Genomic DNA, 18566 nt, shown 5'->3' with positions numbered 1-18566 from the left:
ATAAAAACAACGCAAAGCTTCCTTTCAGCTGTGGGTTTGATCCAGATACAATGGCTTTCTGAGTTCAGAAGAAATTTTGTTTTTATCTGGAAGCTTGTGGCCTCAGATCTGAAGTGGTTCTTAACTCTCCATTTAATTACCAATTCTGGTTTTGAAAGCAGAGATGTTAGGAGTCATATTTCAGTCTGCCATATGCTAAACTTGGTCTTCAAACTTACTTAAAATAAACCCAGTTTGGTTTTGCCTATGCAAGCTAGCCAAACCGTTCAGCCCGTTTGATCAAGGTTTCAGCTGTATTTACAGGATTCAGCAGCTTCTTGATTCTAACTTTAGCTAGGGTTTAACAACTGTGACAACCACTCTTACTACAAAGAAATCGAGGGGGAAATTGGCTGCCACCCTCCAATACCTGCTGTTTCAGGGCACCTGCACTGAGCAGTCCAGCCTGCGGTGACTGATTTGTTTTCTCCTCTGAGCTTCTGGTAGATTGGCATTAGCAAGGACAAATTTGAGCAGTCCTGTGGAGTAAGAGGACTTGCCAATGAATGTTCTAAAGAGGAAATGCAAGTATTTAATGATGGTATGTGGCTGCTTTTGGTTTTGTGGGTATGGGGTTTTTTTGTGGCAGTGGTATGCCATACATACTTTTTTTTTAGATTAAACAGCACCAAAATACTACTTTTTATGCAAAAACCTGCATTTGGAATACCAGCAGGAGCTCAGCTAGACCTGCTGTCTTGCATGGAGGCAAAAAACCTCCAAAACCAGCAGCTCCCTGGGCTCCCAATGAGCTCCTGCATGGCCTGCTAAAACAGCGGTGCAATGCTGGCTGGGCACCGCTTCCAAAAACCTGGCAGGAACCAGGAGCTGCTGCCCAGCCCCAGAGCAGTTGGCTGGGGTACCTTGTCTCTCCTCAGCAATGACTTGCAGCTTCCACTGGGTTCAGGCAAGATGTGGATTTGTCCTTCTAGTGCGTTCACCTGTCTAGCACGTCTGCCCGGGCCTGACTGACCTGCGCAGTCAGCTACATGTGACCTCATGTGTGATGTCACTACAGTCCCCTGGTAAACCTGTGCCCTCCAGGGCAGGCACCAACATGGCACATTGCCTTTGACTACACTTGCTGCATGGAAACACTTGGTTGTCGAAGGTCATGGAAAATGGTTGGAGGTATAAATATTTAAAATAAAATGCAGATAGCTGAATGGAATCTCTTTCTTTTAATTAACAATGACTTGGGCAAATGCTCTCTTTTAATGTGCGTGGACTCAACCACCTTCGCAAGTAGAAAGCGGGGGGGCTGCAAGTTTCCACAGGGTCCAGCCCAGGTTGCTGCAGAAGGCAATGAGGCTGGGCTGTATTGCTTCTCAGGAAGGCAACGCAGGACGTGCCTCCCCTTTGTGTAAGGGAAGATCGACTAGTTCTTGTGCTAAGCCACAAAAGACTTTGCCCTGCCTATTTTTTTGGCAGAATCCATCAATAATCATTCTTTCCAGCTTCCCTTCTTCACTCGCTAGCTAAGTACTTGCCATGTGCAGCTGTAAAAAGTTGTTTCCAAAGAGAAATAAATTGGAGCAAAGACTTCTGTAATTGGAGACATGGAGGAAAGCAGAAGGGCGTTTTCACTTTGTACTCCTTGGTTGCTTTTGGTTTGATTTGTGCTGTGCTTTAAACTAGTCCCCTTTACAGGACTTTGGGCCCCCTTGCTTGTCCCCACATCAGTGTCCTCCCAGTGTTAGGTCTAGTGGCACCAACTCGCCCCGTGTCCCTCCTGGTGCCAGGTGATGATCAAGGCAGGCAGGAGTCAGTAAGAGAGCCCTGTGCTGGGTCTGCAGCACTATGTCAGTTCAGTAGCAAAGCTAGGAAGACATAAGCCTCTATCAATAGGATTTCAATGCCTAAGTTGGAAAATTTTGGTTTGGATATCAAAGTTAATGATTGCAGTTACAGTTTTTCAGGACATTTTTATTTAAAAGCTTTTCTAATTAAAACCATCAGTTTCTCAAAACCTTTTTTTTTTCCCCTGAGATTGAAGGTGAATTCGGTACAAAATTTAAATTTCAGAAATTAGAAAGTTCTAAAAATATCTTTTAAAAGAAATTTAAAATACCTAAAGCAAATGTAGGATCTGCTGAAATTTGCACTCCTAAGAATAAAAAAGTAGAATTTTTCAATTTTGTTAAATTGAATTTTTTTTAATCTTGGTTGAAATATAAATATCTTCATGTCTCAAAGTTTGATGGGACATAAAATTAGTTTCCCACTTCTTTCTTTTTTTTAATCCCAAACCCACATTATTAAATCCTGTAGTATACCAACATACACAAATTTTAGTGCCTCTCCAGGTACAACAGGGAATCTAAATTCCTAGACTGCGTTAGTCTGTAATATAACATTAGAATTGCTTTGAGTCTAAAAGAACCACAGACTGATGCAAAACAGAACTTGTACCTTGCCATATATTAGATAATTGCCAAGATAAATTGAGAAGGATATTTCATAAATGAAATCTTCAGAAAATATCTTTAATTATAGGGCTTTCAACTGGACAATGAAGACATTAGATTAAGTATGGACACCTTAACTGTGTGCCCTTACTGTGGGTGTTTAAATTGGCATCCTCTGCTGCAGATGTGTACTGTGTACTCAGATGCATATGTGCAAATTTCATAATCCCAATATCAAGGCAGAGTCTTCAGCTGAAGTGCCAGATGTAAAATCTGAACCCTCTGTTTCAATGTCATCTCCCCTATATTTCATATCTATATTTCATAATATCAAATCCTGCTGCAACAGTAGACAAAATTCCAAGATGTATGTAAAATTGGCTTTACAAAGGTATTTTGAGTTGAATTTTTGTTGTAGCTGTACTCTAGTAAATGAAATAAAATGTAATAAAATGTAATTGTGGTTGGTCAATGCTCTCATCTCTGCTTAGCTTATAATGGTATAAATATGAAGAATATTAGCATTGCCTGCATTTTACTCTTTGCATTTTGGCAGCTTTTCCATGAAATAATTGAAACATCTCTTAGCTGTACCTTTCTTTTCCAAGGGACTCTTGACATTTTTTTCTTGCCAAAAGGCAGTGTTGGAAATACTTAACAGAAAAATTCATCCTTGTATTACTCAGGATGTTTTCCAGATTGGACCAAATGGAAATTGTCGGTGATAGGGAACAGTGCATGAGCACCGCGAGTGACTTGCACACATGCAAACTCAGATGCTGAAGGCTAAGGTCTCTCCTGTTATGCATGGAGAGGTATTCAATGCACTGTGGATTAGATTTTTACTGCTTTGCAAAGAGCTGAACTAAATCCAGAGGAAGCAGAATTTCAGATCTGTCCTTCCACCACTCCAGCTCTGAGAGCACAGCCACTAGGGCATCAGGCTCCTTGCCTGGGGATCTCTCTAAACACCAGTCCACCACTTCTACCTCCCTCACGTGGTTTCAACTCACAGGGCTGACCTAAAGCTCATCTCCAGGCTGGCCAAAGAGTGGGGGTGTCCCCAAGCACTCTCCTGCCTTCGCTCCTCCACCCATCCCTCCGGTTGGCCCCTGGCTTGGAGGTGACCTTCTGCAGGGCAGTCACCAAACCACTAATTTGCTCTGGAGCCACTCTTCCCAAGAAACGAGTCTAGAGCAGGAGATCCTCTGCAGGGTTTCTAGATGTATTTCCATTAGGTAGCAGTTTGTTTCATCCAGTAACAACTGGTCTTGGAGGCGGGGAAGTGCTGGTCAGCTCAGAATAAGGCATATGGTGGGTTCAGTATCTCAGGAGGACAAGACAATTCTCTGTCTTTCCTGCTGGTAGTCTGCTTTTGCCCTAGAGCTTCAACTGGCAGCCCTCATCATTTATCATACAGATTCACATTACTACTTTTGGACCATATCTTTCTCTGGTAGAAGACTTTGTAGGTCTGGAGTGAAACTAGAGCAGTTCGTATCAGCTAAGGACAGCTGATACATTTTTTTACTTTTATAAAAAAATTAGACTTTTAAAATTAAGCTTTTCTTGCTGTAGTAATAAAGGCAGTGGATCAACACAGTTAATATGGGTATGTTATAAAATCAATGTTTTTTAAAATAGAGAAAAAGATGGTGTGATATAGTAGATTTTATATATGATACAAAGAAGAAAACAATATAGAGATAATGGCAACCTTCAATCTACTTTACTTAATGGTTATCTGGTCTGTTAGTTTTGTACAAGGCATCTAAAGATAGTTTTTGAGTTGTCTTATTGGATAATTTTTAATAGCACTATTGTATTGCTTCCTCTATCTGTTTCTCTGAAGTAAGTTGCAGACAAAGTTTCTTGCTGGATTCCAACCAGGCAAATAATCTGGTGATGCAGGAACATAACATTTTGGACTTGTTTTTAATGTGGATTAGAACAAGACATCATTTTGCCACTACTGCCAGGATATTTGGTGATCGTGTAAATTCACATGTGAAATAATGTGTTTTCAGTAACACTGTTGCTTTTCTTTGTTGTTTTTAAATGAATCCATTTCAAACCAAAGTATGTATGGTACGATATTTAAGATTAAAATGAATCTCTTATCCTTAATTCACCTTGGGTTTTGGGGTTTTTTTTATATTGCTTTAGACACAGTTTCTAAAGTTTTGTAGACCCTTTTGAAAAGATGATCACCTTTTGGCCACAGTATCTGAGTAGTTTGGGATGAGCTAAGGTTGGCTCCAACATGAAGAAGGGGCAATTGAAGTCCTGGAGTTTGGGGAGGGGAGGGGTTGTTTGCTGAAGCAGACCCTCTGTTTGTTTCAGATTACTTTTTGCCTCCTCTTTTCCCTTCCCTTTATTATTTCCATCCTGATTTTAAAATCTCTTCCACAGATTTGGTTTTATATTGCTGAGAACCTTTAAAAATAATTACTGAAACCATAGCAGCCCATCTGAAAGCTTTCTGAGACACAGTATGAACCACACAGCAGGCCAAACCTCAGAGGGCAGAGGCCCTCTTCCAAGCAAGCAGGAGCGGATGCTGTGAGTTGCTTTGATTGCTTGTGCAAACGGACGCTTTGTTGTCCAACTCCCTGCATGTGCAGATACCCAGCGTATGTTGCCCAGCTTCACATACGTCAGGGTTTTCAGGCTTTGAAAGTGATACTCATTTTTAATTACTGTAAGCTAGTTGTTATATAAATTATGTAAGAGAGTTTAATTTTGTAGCTATTCTCAGAGGAGGATCCATGATAAAATACCAATCATAGTAAATACTAAAAACTCTGAAGTATGCCAAGTAATGGTATATTTTGTGTATATTCATTTATACCTCAGTAAGCTGAAAATTTTCCATTGCTTTATTTGCAAACTTGCATTAATTCCTTTGGGATTGTGAATTATAAAAAAGTAAGTGTTTTGTAACAGCCCAGCAGAGTCTACAAAGAACTTAACTTTCCCTGGCCATGTTACTGCAATAAGCATTTAAATGGCAGATCAAATGCTATTTTATAGCTTTTTGCATCGGAGGTCAGAGAAGGTTTGCGAACACAGGGGATACAAGTCATATGCAGAATGAGTCCTTATTTAGTATCTAGTCAGTTTGTAAGGTCTGACCTGAGTTTCTGTTCAGTTTGTGGTCTGTGAGCAGGGCACAGAGGGAAAGTTACAGGGAGTTTTTCAATAGGTTGTGGTCCTTTGAGACAGATGACAGTGTATCTTGCCGGTTGCTCTCCCCGAGTTCATGAAGCAAGATACCAGCAGTGCTGAACACAAGGGACAGCATCTCTGCAGACTGTGGCTGTGGTCCTTGCTCCACCAGCCACGGTGCTGCGGGAGCCAGTGCCAACCTTGACTGCTGACTGTGACACTCCTCAAATTCATTACTTATGTGCAAATATGATTCAGTGCCTCACACGTGATCTGGTTTAATGACTAACCCTGAGCTACAGTGCAAATGCCTGCACAGCAGAGAACATCAAGGGACTTCGGGGCATGCACTCTTCTTAACCTTTAAGTCTGATCATCCCAAATAATTAAAACACTTCCAGCAAAGCCATAAGGTACAATGGGTCTCATCCAGCCGCCTCTGAAAACTGGCCGGAGCCTTTCCATGAACTCTAATGAGAGTAAAATCAGACTCTCCATCTCCACCCATTTTAGTGGAGGTTTGGAGTCTCGGCACTTTGCAGCCTCAAATCATCCAAAATTAACTTTCAGAATGGAAAATAAGATTTTTGTCTTTTTAATTAAAATCTCTACCAGACCTAGGTGCCTGTTTCTCACAAAACTGATTTATGGGGCTTGCCACACTGAACCGAGGCTTTTATTGACAGTAACCTGGCTCTGAGGTGGTACTCATTTTTCTGAACGGAGCAGGCTGCTTTACATTATGCAGATCTGGGGCTAGGTTTTGTTTTGTTTTTCCCACACTCCAGGCAGATCAGTCTTTGATTGCTCCTCTAATGACAGGTATTCAAGTTACTCTCTAATTCATGTTGACACCTGGCTGTAAAAACTCTAATGCACTCTTGCTTGTGTAGTTGCTCTTTCCCTGCTGACTGCCCAGGCCACTTAACTTTTTCTTTGGGCTTTTGATGTGAAATCTGAACTAATCTCTGTGCACTGTAGTTTTTCAACATTCTTATAGGAATATTGCAATATTTACAAGACAGAGGGATTGGAAATGGTGGTTTAAATTCATTCCACATGTCTGGCCCTTATATGCCTCAGATTTCCCCTTTAGAGGTAGTCGCTATTTTAATATTATTTTATAGATGCTGGCTTTAGTAGACCAGTCACAGTTCACTGTGGGTTTAGGAAGACTTAGTTGATTGTGTTGAAGAAAACACTTCATGTTAAAAAAGCCTATTTGAATGCTGATACCAACAGAATTCTAAACCTATGCCTACTGAGAAGTAAAATAATCTGACAATGTGTGAGATCCTTGATCCTTTTCTGTGTGCCTTCATTATAGTAAAATGCTTTCGACTGCAGCTTCATGTCATCTTGTTGGTCACAAGAGAAAGGTGAATGAAGACAGCTTCAGCAACAGCATTACGCATGTCACAGCGTTATTAATTTATTGCCCTGGGCATGGAGGGGATTCGGTGTGGGGTGTCCCAGAGCTCCCGCGATGTAACCTGTGGCTCCAAACAGGCTCTTTTCATCCCAGCCTCAGGATTTGCAGAGAGAAGCCCCTCTCCTTATAACCACTGCTGTGAAGAGGACCCACAGCATGCCAGCGGGCAACTGTAGTCAGCAGAAGTCCACCAGCAAAATCCCAGGGCTTGCTCACCAAATTTGGTTCCTATGACTTCTTTCCATGCTGGCTGAAAGTTGCAACAGCTCAAGTGTCTAAAAAAACATTCAGACTAATTTATGATACTTTTTGTCCTGTTATGCCATAAAGCAGTGGAGAGAAGGGAAAAAAAATCCTCTAGACTTCTGTCAATTTGATTCAAATGGCAGAATTGCTTTCATGCTACACAAAGCAAACAAGTGGTCAGACCTGTAACATCCTAAAAAAAAAAAAAGCAATATGGCAAAGGTGGGGGATGCTAATGTGAACAAAAGTTATTTTTCCATGGTAACAAGCTGGGGGCTCCGAGGGCCAGCCCATGCCTTTCCGCCTCTGGGTCAGCAGGTGTGGGGTGCGGGAAGCATCCCTTCCTGCTCTCCGCCTGCCTCTGCACCCACTGCCTGCCACCATCAGTCCACGAAGGACCCTGGCCCGTCAGAGAGCTGAGCGGCGCTGCGTTGTGAGGATAAGCTGGTGGAAGAAGTCCTGAAGAACAGGACTTAATGCAATGCTTTTTGTTCTTAATCAACTTAATGCAACTTAATCAACTTAATGCAATGCTTTTTGTTCTGATTTAGGACTGAATAAGCTGGAGGCAATACTCAGAAATCCTTAATTTCTGAATTAGCTTGTTCACCCCACCAACAGCTCCTAGAGCTCAAGTTTTGGGGAGAAAGCTGTGCAGCGAAGCGCATGCTGCTGAACAGCCACATGACACTGAGTGATCAGCTCTGCAGTAATGAGACACTGGAAAAAGCAGCCCCTTCGGGGAGAAGCTCTCAGGCTATGTATTAGGAACAGTATTTTGTGACCACAGAAAGTTCACAAGGAGGAACAGGCGAGGGAATAAGATGGAGAGAGACGTCAGGTCCTTGTTGCCCCGGGTATGTTGTCCTTATAGCCTCTCCAGAGCACCGTAACAGGGGTCCCTTTCTTTAGGGCTGCATGCTGAGGTTGCCTCCAGCCTGGGTGAATCCCTCGCCGGCTGCGTTGGGCAGTGTGCCTATGATAACACGGCCTTGTGCGTCATTTCAAACATGCGGGTTGACTAAAGGCTGCCTTGGATGGTAGGTGATCGAATATTGCAGGCAGCTGTGCTCTGGACAGCTGAAGTAAGAACTCAGGCACAAACGGCTTGGTCCTTAACCATCACTTCTGCCTGGGAGAGAGGGTGAAGCTGTTTGCTATAGGGCTTTTCTTTGTGGAGGGGTTGGGGGAAGGGCTTTTCATTTTTTGGCAGGGAGGCAGGAGTGGGGAGGGAGCTGTAGAGGTTGCAGCGTCTCAAGTTGTGTCCTCCTGTCCTGAGGGCTGGGATACAGCCCAGTAACTGTAGATCTCTGTGGCGTTTGGCCCCGACCTCCTGCTGAGGAATGACACACACGTGCTTGTTTTGAAGCACCAGCAAGACTCCCTCCCGCGGTGCCCGATGCAGGGGCTTGGCTCCAGGCGCCATTTGCAGGGCTGAGGTCCCGCTCCCCAGGGCAGGGTGGCTGTGGTGGGGGGTGTGAGCCAGCTCTCAGAGTCTGAGCAGACAGGAGTATTTCTGTACATCTCCTCTGAAAGCATTGACTGAAAGAAATTATAGGAGCATGGATTAGATGGAAGCAATTTCTGTTTTCAGTGAGTGAGTCAGAAAGATACCTTCTGCTATAGTCTATTTGCTCTTACATTATCAGCTTTTCCCAAGTCAACATCCAAACACTTAAACTGACCAAAAGCTTTGCTGCTTCTTCCAAATAGTGACTATATTGGTGACTGAGGGCAGTCCTCCAAAGCTAGCCATTGCCAGTGATCCTCTGCATATCTTGAAAAATATGTCACTGAAAAGAAAGAAACTTTTTAAAATATTTGGATTAAAACAACATTCTGACACCATAGCGGCCAGTTTCTTAGCTGTAATTTTCCATGGATGCAGCACCACTGGATTTTCGCCATATAACTCCTGGTTGCCTTTGACAGATGAGGTTTGCTGGATGCAACTTGCCATGGGCCATGAGTGCATCTGGCTGTTACTGCTCTTGGCGTCCTGCAGTCATGTGCTGGCTCAGTGGTTTGATAGTTCACTTGCCACTGACACTCCACAGTAACCTGCTTTGTTACTGTTTTCCTGTGATGGTAAGAAGTAGATCGAAAATGTTTAGGGGGTTTTAAGACTCTGGGGAATTGCCCAGTGTGAGCTGCAGCCAGTGCTGCCTGCAGGGTCACTGTGCTTGGCTGGGTGCTCAGGGATGAGGGAGGTGAGCATGAGGGGTGGAGGAAGATGGAGATCCCATAGGGTTGGCAGGGCAGGGGTGCCTGGGATAACAGAGATGTGAAAGCACCTCACGGTATCCTCTCATTTTTTTTCTAACTAGTCTTGTGCTTTGTTTGCTATTGTGGTTATTTATCCTACTGCTCCTCACTAGCTCCCCAGCACCTGCACCTTTCACATAGCTCAGTGACACTGTTGTAAGAGGTAAAGATCAGAACTCTGCAATTTACTGAAAAGGGTATGTCTAAAACAAAACAAAAAATACATCATCTCTCTGCAGGCTAAGTAGGGCTGAAAAAATACTCACTGTGATACTGACTTGACATGTGTTTCTTCCCCAAGAACGGCCGCATGCACTCCTGCCAGAGACCTCCAGGCTCTTGCTTTCCTCCTCTCTCCTTTTTGGCCCCTGACCGCAGCAGGATGGCTTGGGGGATTGCATCCCCCAAGCTGGTCACTGACGAGTTTGTAAAGGTGCAGTTCCCCATGGCAGATCTTCCTGTTATTGCCAGTTCCTGTGTGTCATTCAGGTTGGGCTAAGTCCTATTTTGGGGCCACACAAGCCTCGTCCGCTTTACGCATGTGCCTGTGAATGAAGCCTATGATCCGTCACCGCTCCGAGGGCCATTTGTGGAAAGAGAAAGGAAGCTCTGACTCGGGGTGCAGGCAAGAGCTCTCCAGCATCGCTGGCACTGGCCACTTTCTCTGCCCTGGCATTTTGCGTAGGGAGTGGCATTTTTCAGTCTGAGTGGCAAGTCATACTCATACCACTCATTTCAGGTACTGTGGAGTTTCTTTGAAATGCAAAAAGTCCCAAATAAAGTTGTCTTCCTCTTTCTGGCAGCGGCAGCTCCCCAGAATTTCCCTGAGTCTCATGCATCCAAAGTAACTTCTCTTCTGTTGGTCTCTCTTTTGGCTGTCCGGTTCTCTGCAGGTGGTTTTAAGGGTGAAATGTTAGTGCCTCCTTTCGCTACCACAGTTTCCTCTGGACAGGATAGTATAATTTGCATTCTCACACCCTTGTAATGTCCTTTCTCAGGCCACAAAGTCTTGTAATCCCTGCACCAAAAGGAGTGTCGTTTCAGCCAGAAACCATCCTTAAAAGACCAGTCACTGATGTTAAAGGACCCAGAAATACTGAGAGTAACATTTTAGGTGCCACTTTCTTACTACGGAGCTCCTTGGCTTTGAAAGGTTTATCCCACTTAGGAGGAGGAAAATCCAGGCTCTCCTGCTGAGTATAGGGTGGTTATACAGCAGCCCCCCTGTGTCTCAATTAAAACTTGTATCAGGTTGCTTCAGTGCCTGTCAGGCTTTTCACTCCTCTATGTGCGAGTGACTGAGGCCAGAGCGTCTCCTAAATATTCTTTCTTCCCCCTATAGGGGAATTCCTCTTCAGTATATTCAGGTAGCTTCATGCTGTACTGGGTTTGGTTTGGTGCCCTTGTTGAATTCTTTAGGGGCTTAAAACCATTTATCTGTATATTTAGGTATAGGTTTTTGCATATTTAGAAGCTTTAATAAAAACAGAAGAAGAAAAATACCCGATTTTTTCAGATGGGATTTACTGGCATGGTGTTGCATGGGAGGAGTGTCTTCAGCATCCTCTAAAGCTCTCATTCAGACCTTGCCGCCCTCCCACACTGACTCTCTTAATGCAGACAGCCCCTCTGGCCTTTGGAGGATACGGTGGTGGAACGTGGGACGTGCAGACTCACTAATGACTCGGGTCCACCAAGGAAAGTGGGAGCAGGAGGACTCGAACAAATTTCATGCCATCACGGTCACATTTTTTATCAAAACGGTTTAATAGTTCTGTACTGTTAAAAAATGGCTCATGAAAAAATATTGTGGTCTGTATGAAACTGATTTTAAACGATTTTCCAACTGCTTTGTAATTTGTTTACAGTAGTTGTCCTTTTTGTTTTGCGAGCTACCTTACTAAAGTATGTGGTAGCCTAGCCCAATTTCCTCAAATTCAGATTTTTTAAAATCTTCCCTTCTTTCATTAGCAGGAAGTAATGCATTTTGAAAGAATCAGATCAATACTGGTTTGGAAGTTAGGTCCTTTTGCATAGAGGGCCATTCAGCATTTTAATTGGCGACTTCGGGTTTTTTTCCCCTTAAGTTCTATCAATTCTATTTTATTTCTACAGTTGTTTGTTCCTTCCTCTTTTTTTGCTTGGAAATTAATCATGCAGGAAATGATTAACCACAGTGAGCTGTCTGTCTGCCTCTGACTCAATATGTTTAAGAGGGGGCACCTTAAAGCAGCTCAAAATGGCTGACTAGATGCAAACAGTGCACTTGCAGTCCAGTTGTTCACACTGTCCATCCCACGTTAAACATCACATTTCTTTTTAGCATTTGTAATGCTCCTGAAATGATTTCTGAAGTACCAATTTAAATCTGAAATGCACAGAATTTGTGTTTCACGGAATTCAGTTTAGTGCCACTTTTGCTTATTGCTCTTTATGGATTACTTCACGGAGCAAGGGGCTCTTTGCAGAATGCAACATACACTTTCTCTCTCCTCTATTTTGGTTTTTATCATGATGTGTTGCATATCATAATATTTTAATACCATTTCTGATAGTGACTGCTGGGTGTGCCTGGTAGCTTGCAAAAATCAGAGCTTCGTTATGCAGCCCTGACGGTATGATTTACCTGGGATTAGGCGGGCAGCTCTGGGGCATCTCGTTTGCTAACGGCTGGGGTGGCTTTCTTAAAAGGCAGCTGTGTGCAGGCTGTCTGCATGCCCATCTCGAGAAGGTTGCCCGTGGTCTGCAGGGAGGCTGCCCTGGCACTGGGGTTGTAGCCGAGGCGGTGCAGAGTGAGCACGAGGACTGCGGTGGGGTGCCTGCTCATAGCAATGGCAGCCCCGGACGGGGCTGGGCCTCCGGATGAAATGGCAGCGTGCACGGCGCTGCTGGCGCCTGCCTCGCCGCGGGAGAGCAGCTGCCGCCGCTGCTGCCAGCTGTGGAAATCCTTCTCTCTTGCTGACAATACAGACCTTTGTCTGTATTGGGGCTCAGGGGCCGACGCTGTGGTGTACGTGTGTGGGTTAGTTACAGTAATCCTTTCTGCTGCACCGCCAGTGCTCATCTAGATACAGCATTTCCATATAGCTTCTTAAAAGCTGTGATAATTTACACTACTGCCTAGAAAATATGCAAAGATGTGCGTCCTGGGTTTCAAAGTACCGATATGCCTTCGGCCTTGGTCTTTTGGAATTGCTTCCTTTTCAACACCCTGCAGCACCGAGTGTTATAAGCAACTTGGCTGTTAACAGATTTGGTAGGTAAAATTTATTACTGGGTGGATCGGTTACTATTTCAGGTATTTTATAGTATCAGCTGTTAGCAAATGAACATAATGTCCATTTTTTAAATCCAGCTCTTTCCCACTGACCAAGAGCAAATAATGAACTGAGTCCATTGCTGAAGTGTAGGACAGTAACCAAAGCTTTCTTCTAATTCCAGAGTTACACTTAACATCTTAGGACATCTCTCTGCTCTGCGCAAAACAGTGATCCTGCGAATTAGTCATGAACAAAGCAGCTGCAGCATTCAAGTTCAGCGTTGTGCTGACTCAGCTGCTTTTCTTCTGCAGCCCGAGAGGTGCTGCTCATCCCAGGGGTCATCCCCAGCACTGCGCTGTGCTGTGTGGGCGAGCCCCCAGGTCGCTGCATCTCTTCAGTACATTATTATTCCTACACGCTTATAGGGATCAAATTTAAAAATCCAGAGTGCGCCCTTTTTTTTGCTTACAAAAAGTCAGACAAAGAAATAGATTGTACGAAATCTAACAACCGAACAGCAAGGGTGAGTTAGAGCTTCAAAGACAGAGGTGCCGCTTCTTGCTGCAAAGTTTCAGCTTGAGTTTCTGAAGTTCTCTTTCTCAGCAGCAGGAGCAGAGTCAGAGAGTGACAAAAGTAAGAGTGAAGCAGTGTCGTAACTTGCATTTTAAGCTAAAATTTGACAAACTGGGGTATTTTACTGGCTCTGTAAGTGTATGCATTATACTTTTGTGTGTGGGCATGCAGGTTTCTGAGCCATGCCATATGATCTCTTTTCTGATGGCTCGTAAAGGAAGTGTGTGCTCTAGAACATCATGAGTAAACAGCTCTGCAGGATGCTTGCATTAAACTTCAAGCCAGTTCTGCCCGAGTTTGGCCTATTACAGAAGCTTGTCCTGTGCTTCCAAAATGCCATTTTCCAGACCCCCCTGCTAACTGCCCTGGGGGCTACAGGGCTTGTTCAGCAGTAGCTAAATGCGAAGCTCACCAGTGTGAAGCTGTATACCTAATTTCCACTCCTGTCCTGTTGAGAAAGCCCTTCAGTATCGGAAGAGGTACTAGCTTGTGTGCAGGTGGTGACTACAGGTACATCACAGGATGTTATCCCTCTGGAAGATAGGATAGGGAAAGAGGGGACACCCAGTGCCTTTCTCCCCCTTACCTCCTTGCAAATAATGTGTGCAGGGAAGGTTTTGGAGAGGCTGGATGTGTCTGTGGGTAGTGGCTTCCCGTTAGAGAACTCGGGCTTCGAGCATTACCTCGCTTCCCCTCTGTTCTCCCCCCCATTCTTGAAGAAGCTGATCTAAAACAACCCAGTTAAAAAGAAAAAAAGTGGAACAGACCAGCACAAGCATGCAGAAAGCAATCACTTAACTGACAGGGAGGTAGACAAGTTATGGCATTTGCAAAAATACTGCTTTTTAGAGAAAGCGCTTCATAGACCAGCTGGCTCACTTGCTGCATTCAGGTCTGAGCTGCCTTAAGGAATTAATTTAAAAGTCTGATATCAAACCAAACTTTATTCTGCCTGCTCCAGAAACTTTCCCGTGGCACATGGAGTGCCGAGGAGACTCACGGCGCATTATCCAGACTGCTTTGGCCTCTTATCAAAGCAGTGCAGAGAGCAGAATTTCTCTTTCTCTTTTTAATCAGTTGAAGGAGTTAAAAGCTTGCTGAAATAGTCTAATGGCACAGTTATGCTAGAGACAACTGCAGCTGTGAAAAGACTGTGTTAAGAAACAGGATGGTTGTGGTCTGCTGTAAGAAATAATTTTCCTGTTGACTATTTTTTTAAACAGGAAGCTGAAGAACAAAGCAGCATTAGTCTTGGTGCTTTTAATAGGCTTCAGATTTCAAATATTGCATTTAGGATAAGCAGATTGGGAAGGGATAGGGCTTTGTGCAGAGTTTTATGTAACAACTGAGAGCCAGAAATAAGGAAGACGGGACTATAACTGAATTCAAGCAGATCCTCTGAACGTGAAGCTGATGCTTCTCTGGAGACGCCGTAAGATGCGCAGTAATGCACCAGAGGACTGATGAGAGCACGCCGGTCTGTTTGCAGGACTTTGCGACTGCGTGTGTTTGCACAGCACTGCGTAGGCTTGGCTTCACACAGTTTCCTCTTTGTCAGTCAGTCTGTCTGTCCGCCAGCTTCCCCTCTGCTCTGCTTGCTCTTTCGCAGTAACCGGAAAGAGAAACAGTTTCTGCAGTATGGGAGAAGAAAACCTGCAAACCCTAGAGACAGTGGTAGTGCCTCAGGCCACTTTGAACTCCATGTTTTTTTCGAGATAGTCAGCCAGAGCTAGATGTGTCCGACTCCTTTCCAAGCCCTTTCCTCCCTGAAGTTTTTAGACAAAATCCATAGAAGTCTTATATCAGAAAAGCTTTCTTCTGAGGAAGGTAGCTCAGCAATTCTTTTTTTTTGGGGGGGGGTTTACAGCTGGATTCTAATTCTTTTGAAGCATGAGCATCTGACGAGATAAATCTGTACTTCTAACCATTTTTTTCTCACACACATATCATGGATCATCTCAGAGCCATTACAGACTTTGTAGGTGTTGACTGACCTCAAACCCTCACTGCAAATGCCATTTTGTTCCATTCAGAACATTTTCCTAATGCTCATTTAAACTATAAAGGGTACTGTACCTAGCATGAAGTCGATTTGGCAGATACTGTGCTATTACAGTTCTCCTTGGTTTTATCAAAAACAATTAAGTGACTTCAGAAACTAAGAGCTGTGTTTTCTTGTAAATAACTGCCCTGGGGACCTCAGCCGTTAGCCTGGGGTTGTCTGGAGAATAACCCTTATTCCTGTTCCCACTGTGTTTACCTGTCTTGTGCAAACGTTATATAAATGGTGGCAAATCACTGTTACTAAAGCTGGCTCAGGTGAATGGGCGAGAGCAAAGCACATGCTGAAATGCCATAGCACCATTAGAAAAGCCCTGGAGCCTCCGACAGGCACAGTTCCACTGAGCAGCGTGCCAAAATGCCACAAAAAGCCCTTGTGACTTGAAAAAAATTCCTTGATGCTTGTCCTTTCTTTTTTTTCATTTAATATTTTCGTTGCAATGCAGTTCTACATCTCAAGTGTGACCCTCCTAGGATTGCCCTAGATTGGAAATTCTGCTTGGGGTGGGGAAAAGCGGGAGCCTGGTCTCTGGCAGGGAAGCTCGGGGAAGGCTGAGCTTTGGCAGCCAGGCTTTTCCCTCTGCAGCAGCCTGTGGCTGAGAGGCCGGGCTGGCTGCTTGCTCTTCCTCCTCTGAGAAAGTGCACAGAGCATGACTGTGTGCTGCTCCTGAGGAGGAGGAAGGTGCATTCAGAGGTGATGATGGAGCTTGGAGTCTTCAGAATAAGCAGGGAGAAAGGAAGAAGCATGAGTCTTTCCTAGAGCTCTGCTGTTCCATAATATGTGTGTGTGTGTGTATCTTCCAGAAATTCAAGGGCTTTAAAAGGTCAGTAGCTCTTTCTGAGTATGATCTTAAAGAGATTATGCCTTCTTGAAGTAAGGGTTGATGGTATAGCTATGGGATTATCCTGAAGTAATTCCACAGGAACAAGATTGTTGGATTAAACAGAGTTCAATTTTGTTATTGCATTTTTGTGCATTGCCATCCCAATGCATGGGTTGTGTATGTGTGCAAAACTGAATATGTATGTCTGTGAGTTTGTATGGCAAAGGGAATCACGTAGGGAGCCCCCATTTAAGGATGCAGCTGGTTTCCATCCAATGAAACATGAATTGCTTTTTACAGATTATTTAGACTTAGAAAATGTAGCAGATAAACCTGTTAGCTGCGAGGATGTTTTTTAACTGAGTAGAAATTTGTTTATCAAGATTTATTAATCTCTGGGCCTTGTGTGTTTCTGTGTTGTGCTATGCAGGTTTCTTAGCAAGACCAGACGGAGCTCAGCCTTCCACCATGCCCGTGCCTCCCCCTCCAGCTCCCCCTCCACCCCCAACACTGGCCTTGGTAAGTTTTACAGGAGGTAAATATACCATATACACTGTCCTCTGTTGCTGCTTGTCATACTGAACGGGACGTCCAGAGGCATTGAGGTATGGACGAGGGTATGCATGATATTTGAGGAAAGCTCTCTGAGATTTTGTTTACGGTTGATGATTGATCCTACAAGAGGGACAATCCCTTCCAGTGCCCATATGGATGTCACTAGCCACATTGACTCTCCATCCTTCTCTTCCTCCCGCACTGGTGGTTTGATCTGGTGTAGGGATCCCGGGTGGAGAGGCACAGCTCCTCAACAGCTTGTCTAAGTCAGGGGAATTGAAATCTTGCTCTCCCCTTGCCTTTCTACAGCCACGTACTCCCACCTTCTCCCCTGTTCTACTCTAGTACATGACCTGAGCTGGAAAAAATCAATCCTATTGTTTAAATTTGGTAAGGATAGTTCTTAGCCAGCATAGGTCCCTCAGCTAGCCTGTGGTATCAGAGCACAGGATCCACTGCTGCACAGCATGGTGGGTGAGACTACATCGGACCTGACTTAAGTCAGCTTAAGCTGGAAGAGAGCTTGTGCTGTGTTTGCCCTCCGACAGTCAGTCACCTCACTGACAAGAAAGAAAAGGCTTCTTGAAATGCTGTTGTAAAGTACCAGATATTTTCATAGCAAAACCATAGCTGGTTACACAGCTAGGTTGGACTGTGCCGCTGAAGAGTCTTTCCCTCATTTTCCACCACAAGTAAGATACGGACTCTGTGCTTGGTCCCTCCATGCCAACTCTTGCCACCTTTCAGGAAGTTTCCATAACACTGATCTGGTAAGTTAGAAAGCTTTTCAGGAACCACCATTTCCTAGAAGAAATAACCATATATACATGCATGCATGTGTGTGCATATATGTGTATGCTTGGGTTGGGTTTTTTTGTGGTTCTTCCTTGAAAAACTGTGTCACCAAAACATAAACTGAAAAGAGAGGACCATTGAGACAAACCTCATGCATCTAAAGGTTTTATTGGTTCTATTTGAAGAGGTCTATATTGTTGAAGTGGTGATTGCCATTTTAAAGTATTTCTATCAAAACTGTAATAGTAGATAAAGCTCCATCTTTCTTCTGATTTATCCAGAATTTGTATATTAGGAGTTTTCACTACAACTTTCAAGAATGTCCACCTTTTTGTGTAATCAAATTATGTGTGTAGACTGTTCTTGTTCAGTCTCCAAAATGGCAATTTGCCACAGATGTGCCTTGGCTTTAAAAAAACAGAGACTCTAAATCTTGAGTTAAAAAAAAGTGAATTCACATAGAAGTGTTCTGTTTCCAGTGAACAGTGTGGGTTAGAAAGCAGCAATGTTTGGGGCCTTGAGTCGGTAACAAGGCCGGCTACCTATAACATAATTCACAAAACCAGATGTGGCATGCTACCCACTCCAGTGCTGTTAAAACAGAAATTGAGGTCTCAGGTAACTACCATATGTAGCTAGAAGTTGAGGTTTATTTTGCCTCCTCATTTTTAATTTCATTTTGCAGGCAAATACTGAAAAGCCATCCCTAAGCAGGTCAGAACAAGCAGGGCGAAATGCTCTATTATCTGATATTACCAAAGGAAAAAAGCTAAAGAAGACTGTTACTAATGACAGAAGTGCTCCAATTCTAGACAGTAAGTATGATTGTGCATGTTGGAGTTTCTGTATGTGTGAATGGTTCTACATACCTGAATGCAGAAAATTATTTTATATATCATCAGATGAACTGCCATGAGAGAAGTAGGTAAAATAAAATGCC

General features: G+C 43.8%; 1 protein-coding gene across 1 annotated transcript in view; it reads left to right on the top strand.

The window, feature by feature from the left end:
• WIPF1 (WAS/WASL interacting protein family member 1) overlaps positions 1-18566 on the top strand; it is a 58678-nt gene that overhangs the window by 24811 nt on the left and 15301 nt on the right. Inside the window, 2 exon segments of the mRNA XM_072874648.1 lie at positions 16707-16795; positions 18312-18441. Of these exon segments, the coding sequence (XP_072730749.1) occupies positions 16745-16795; positions 18312-18441 (181 nt within the window). The 5' untranslated portion in view covers positions 16707-16744.

This window comes from Ciconia boyciana, chromosome 10, assembly GCF_034638445.1.
Source record: "Ciconia boyciana chromosome 10, ASM3463844v1, whole genome shotgun sequence".
In the NCBI taxonomy this organism is placed as follows: domain Eukaryota; kingdom Metazoa; phylum Chordata; class Aves; order Ciconiiformes; family Ciconiidae; genus Ciconia; species Ciconia boyciana.
Note: the sequence above shows the minus strand (reverse complement) of the source record. Positions and strands in the feature narration are given on the sequence as shown.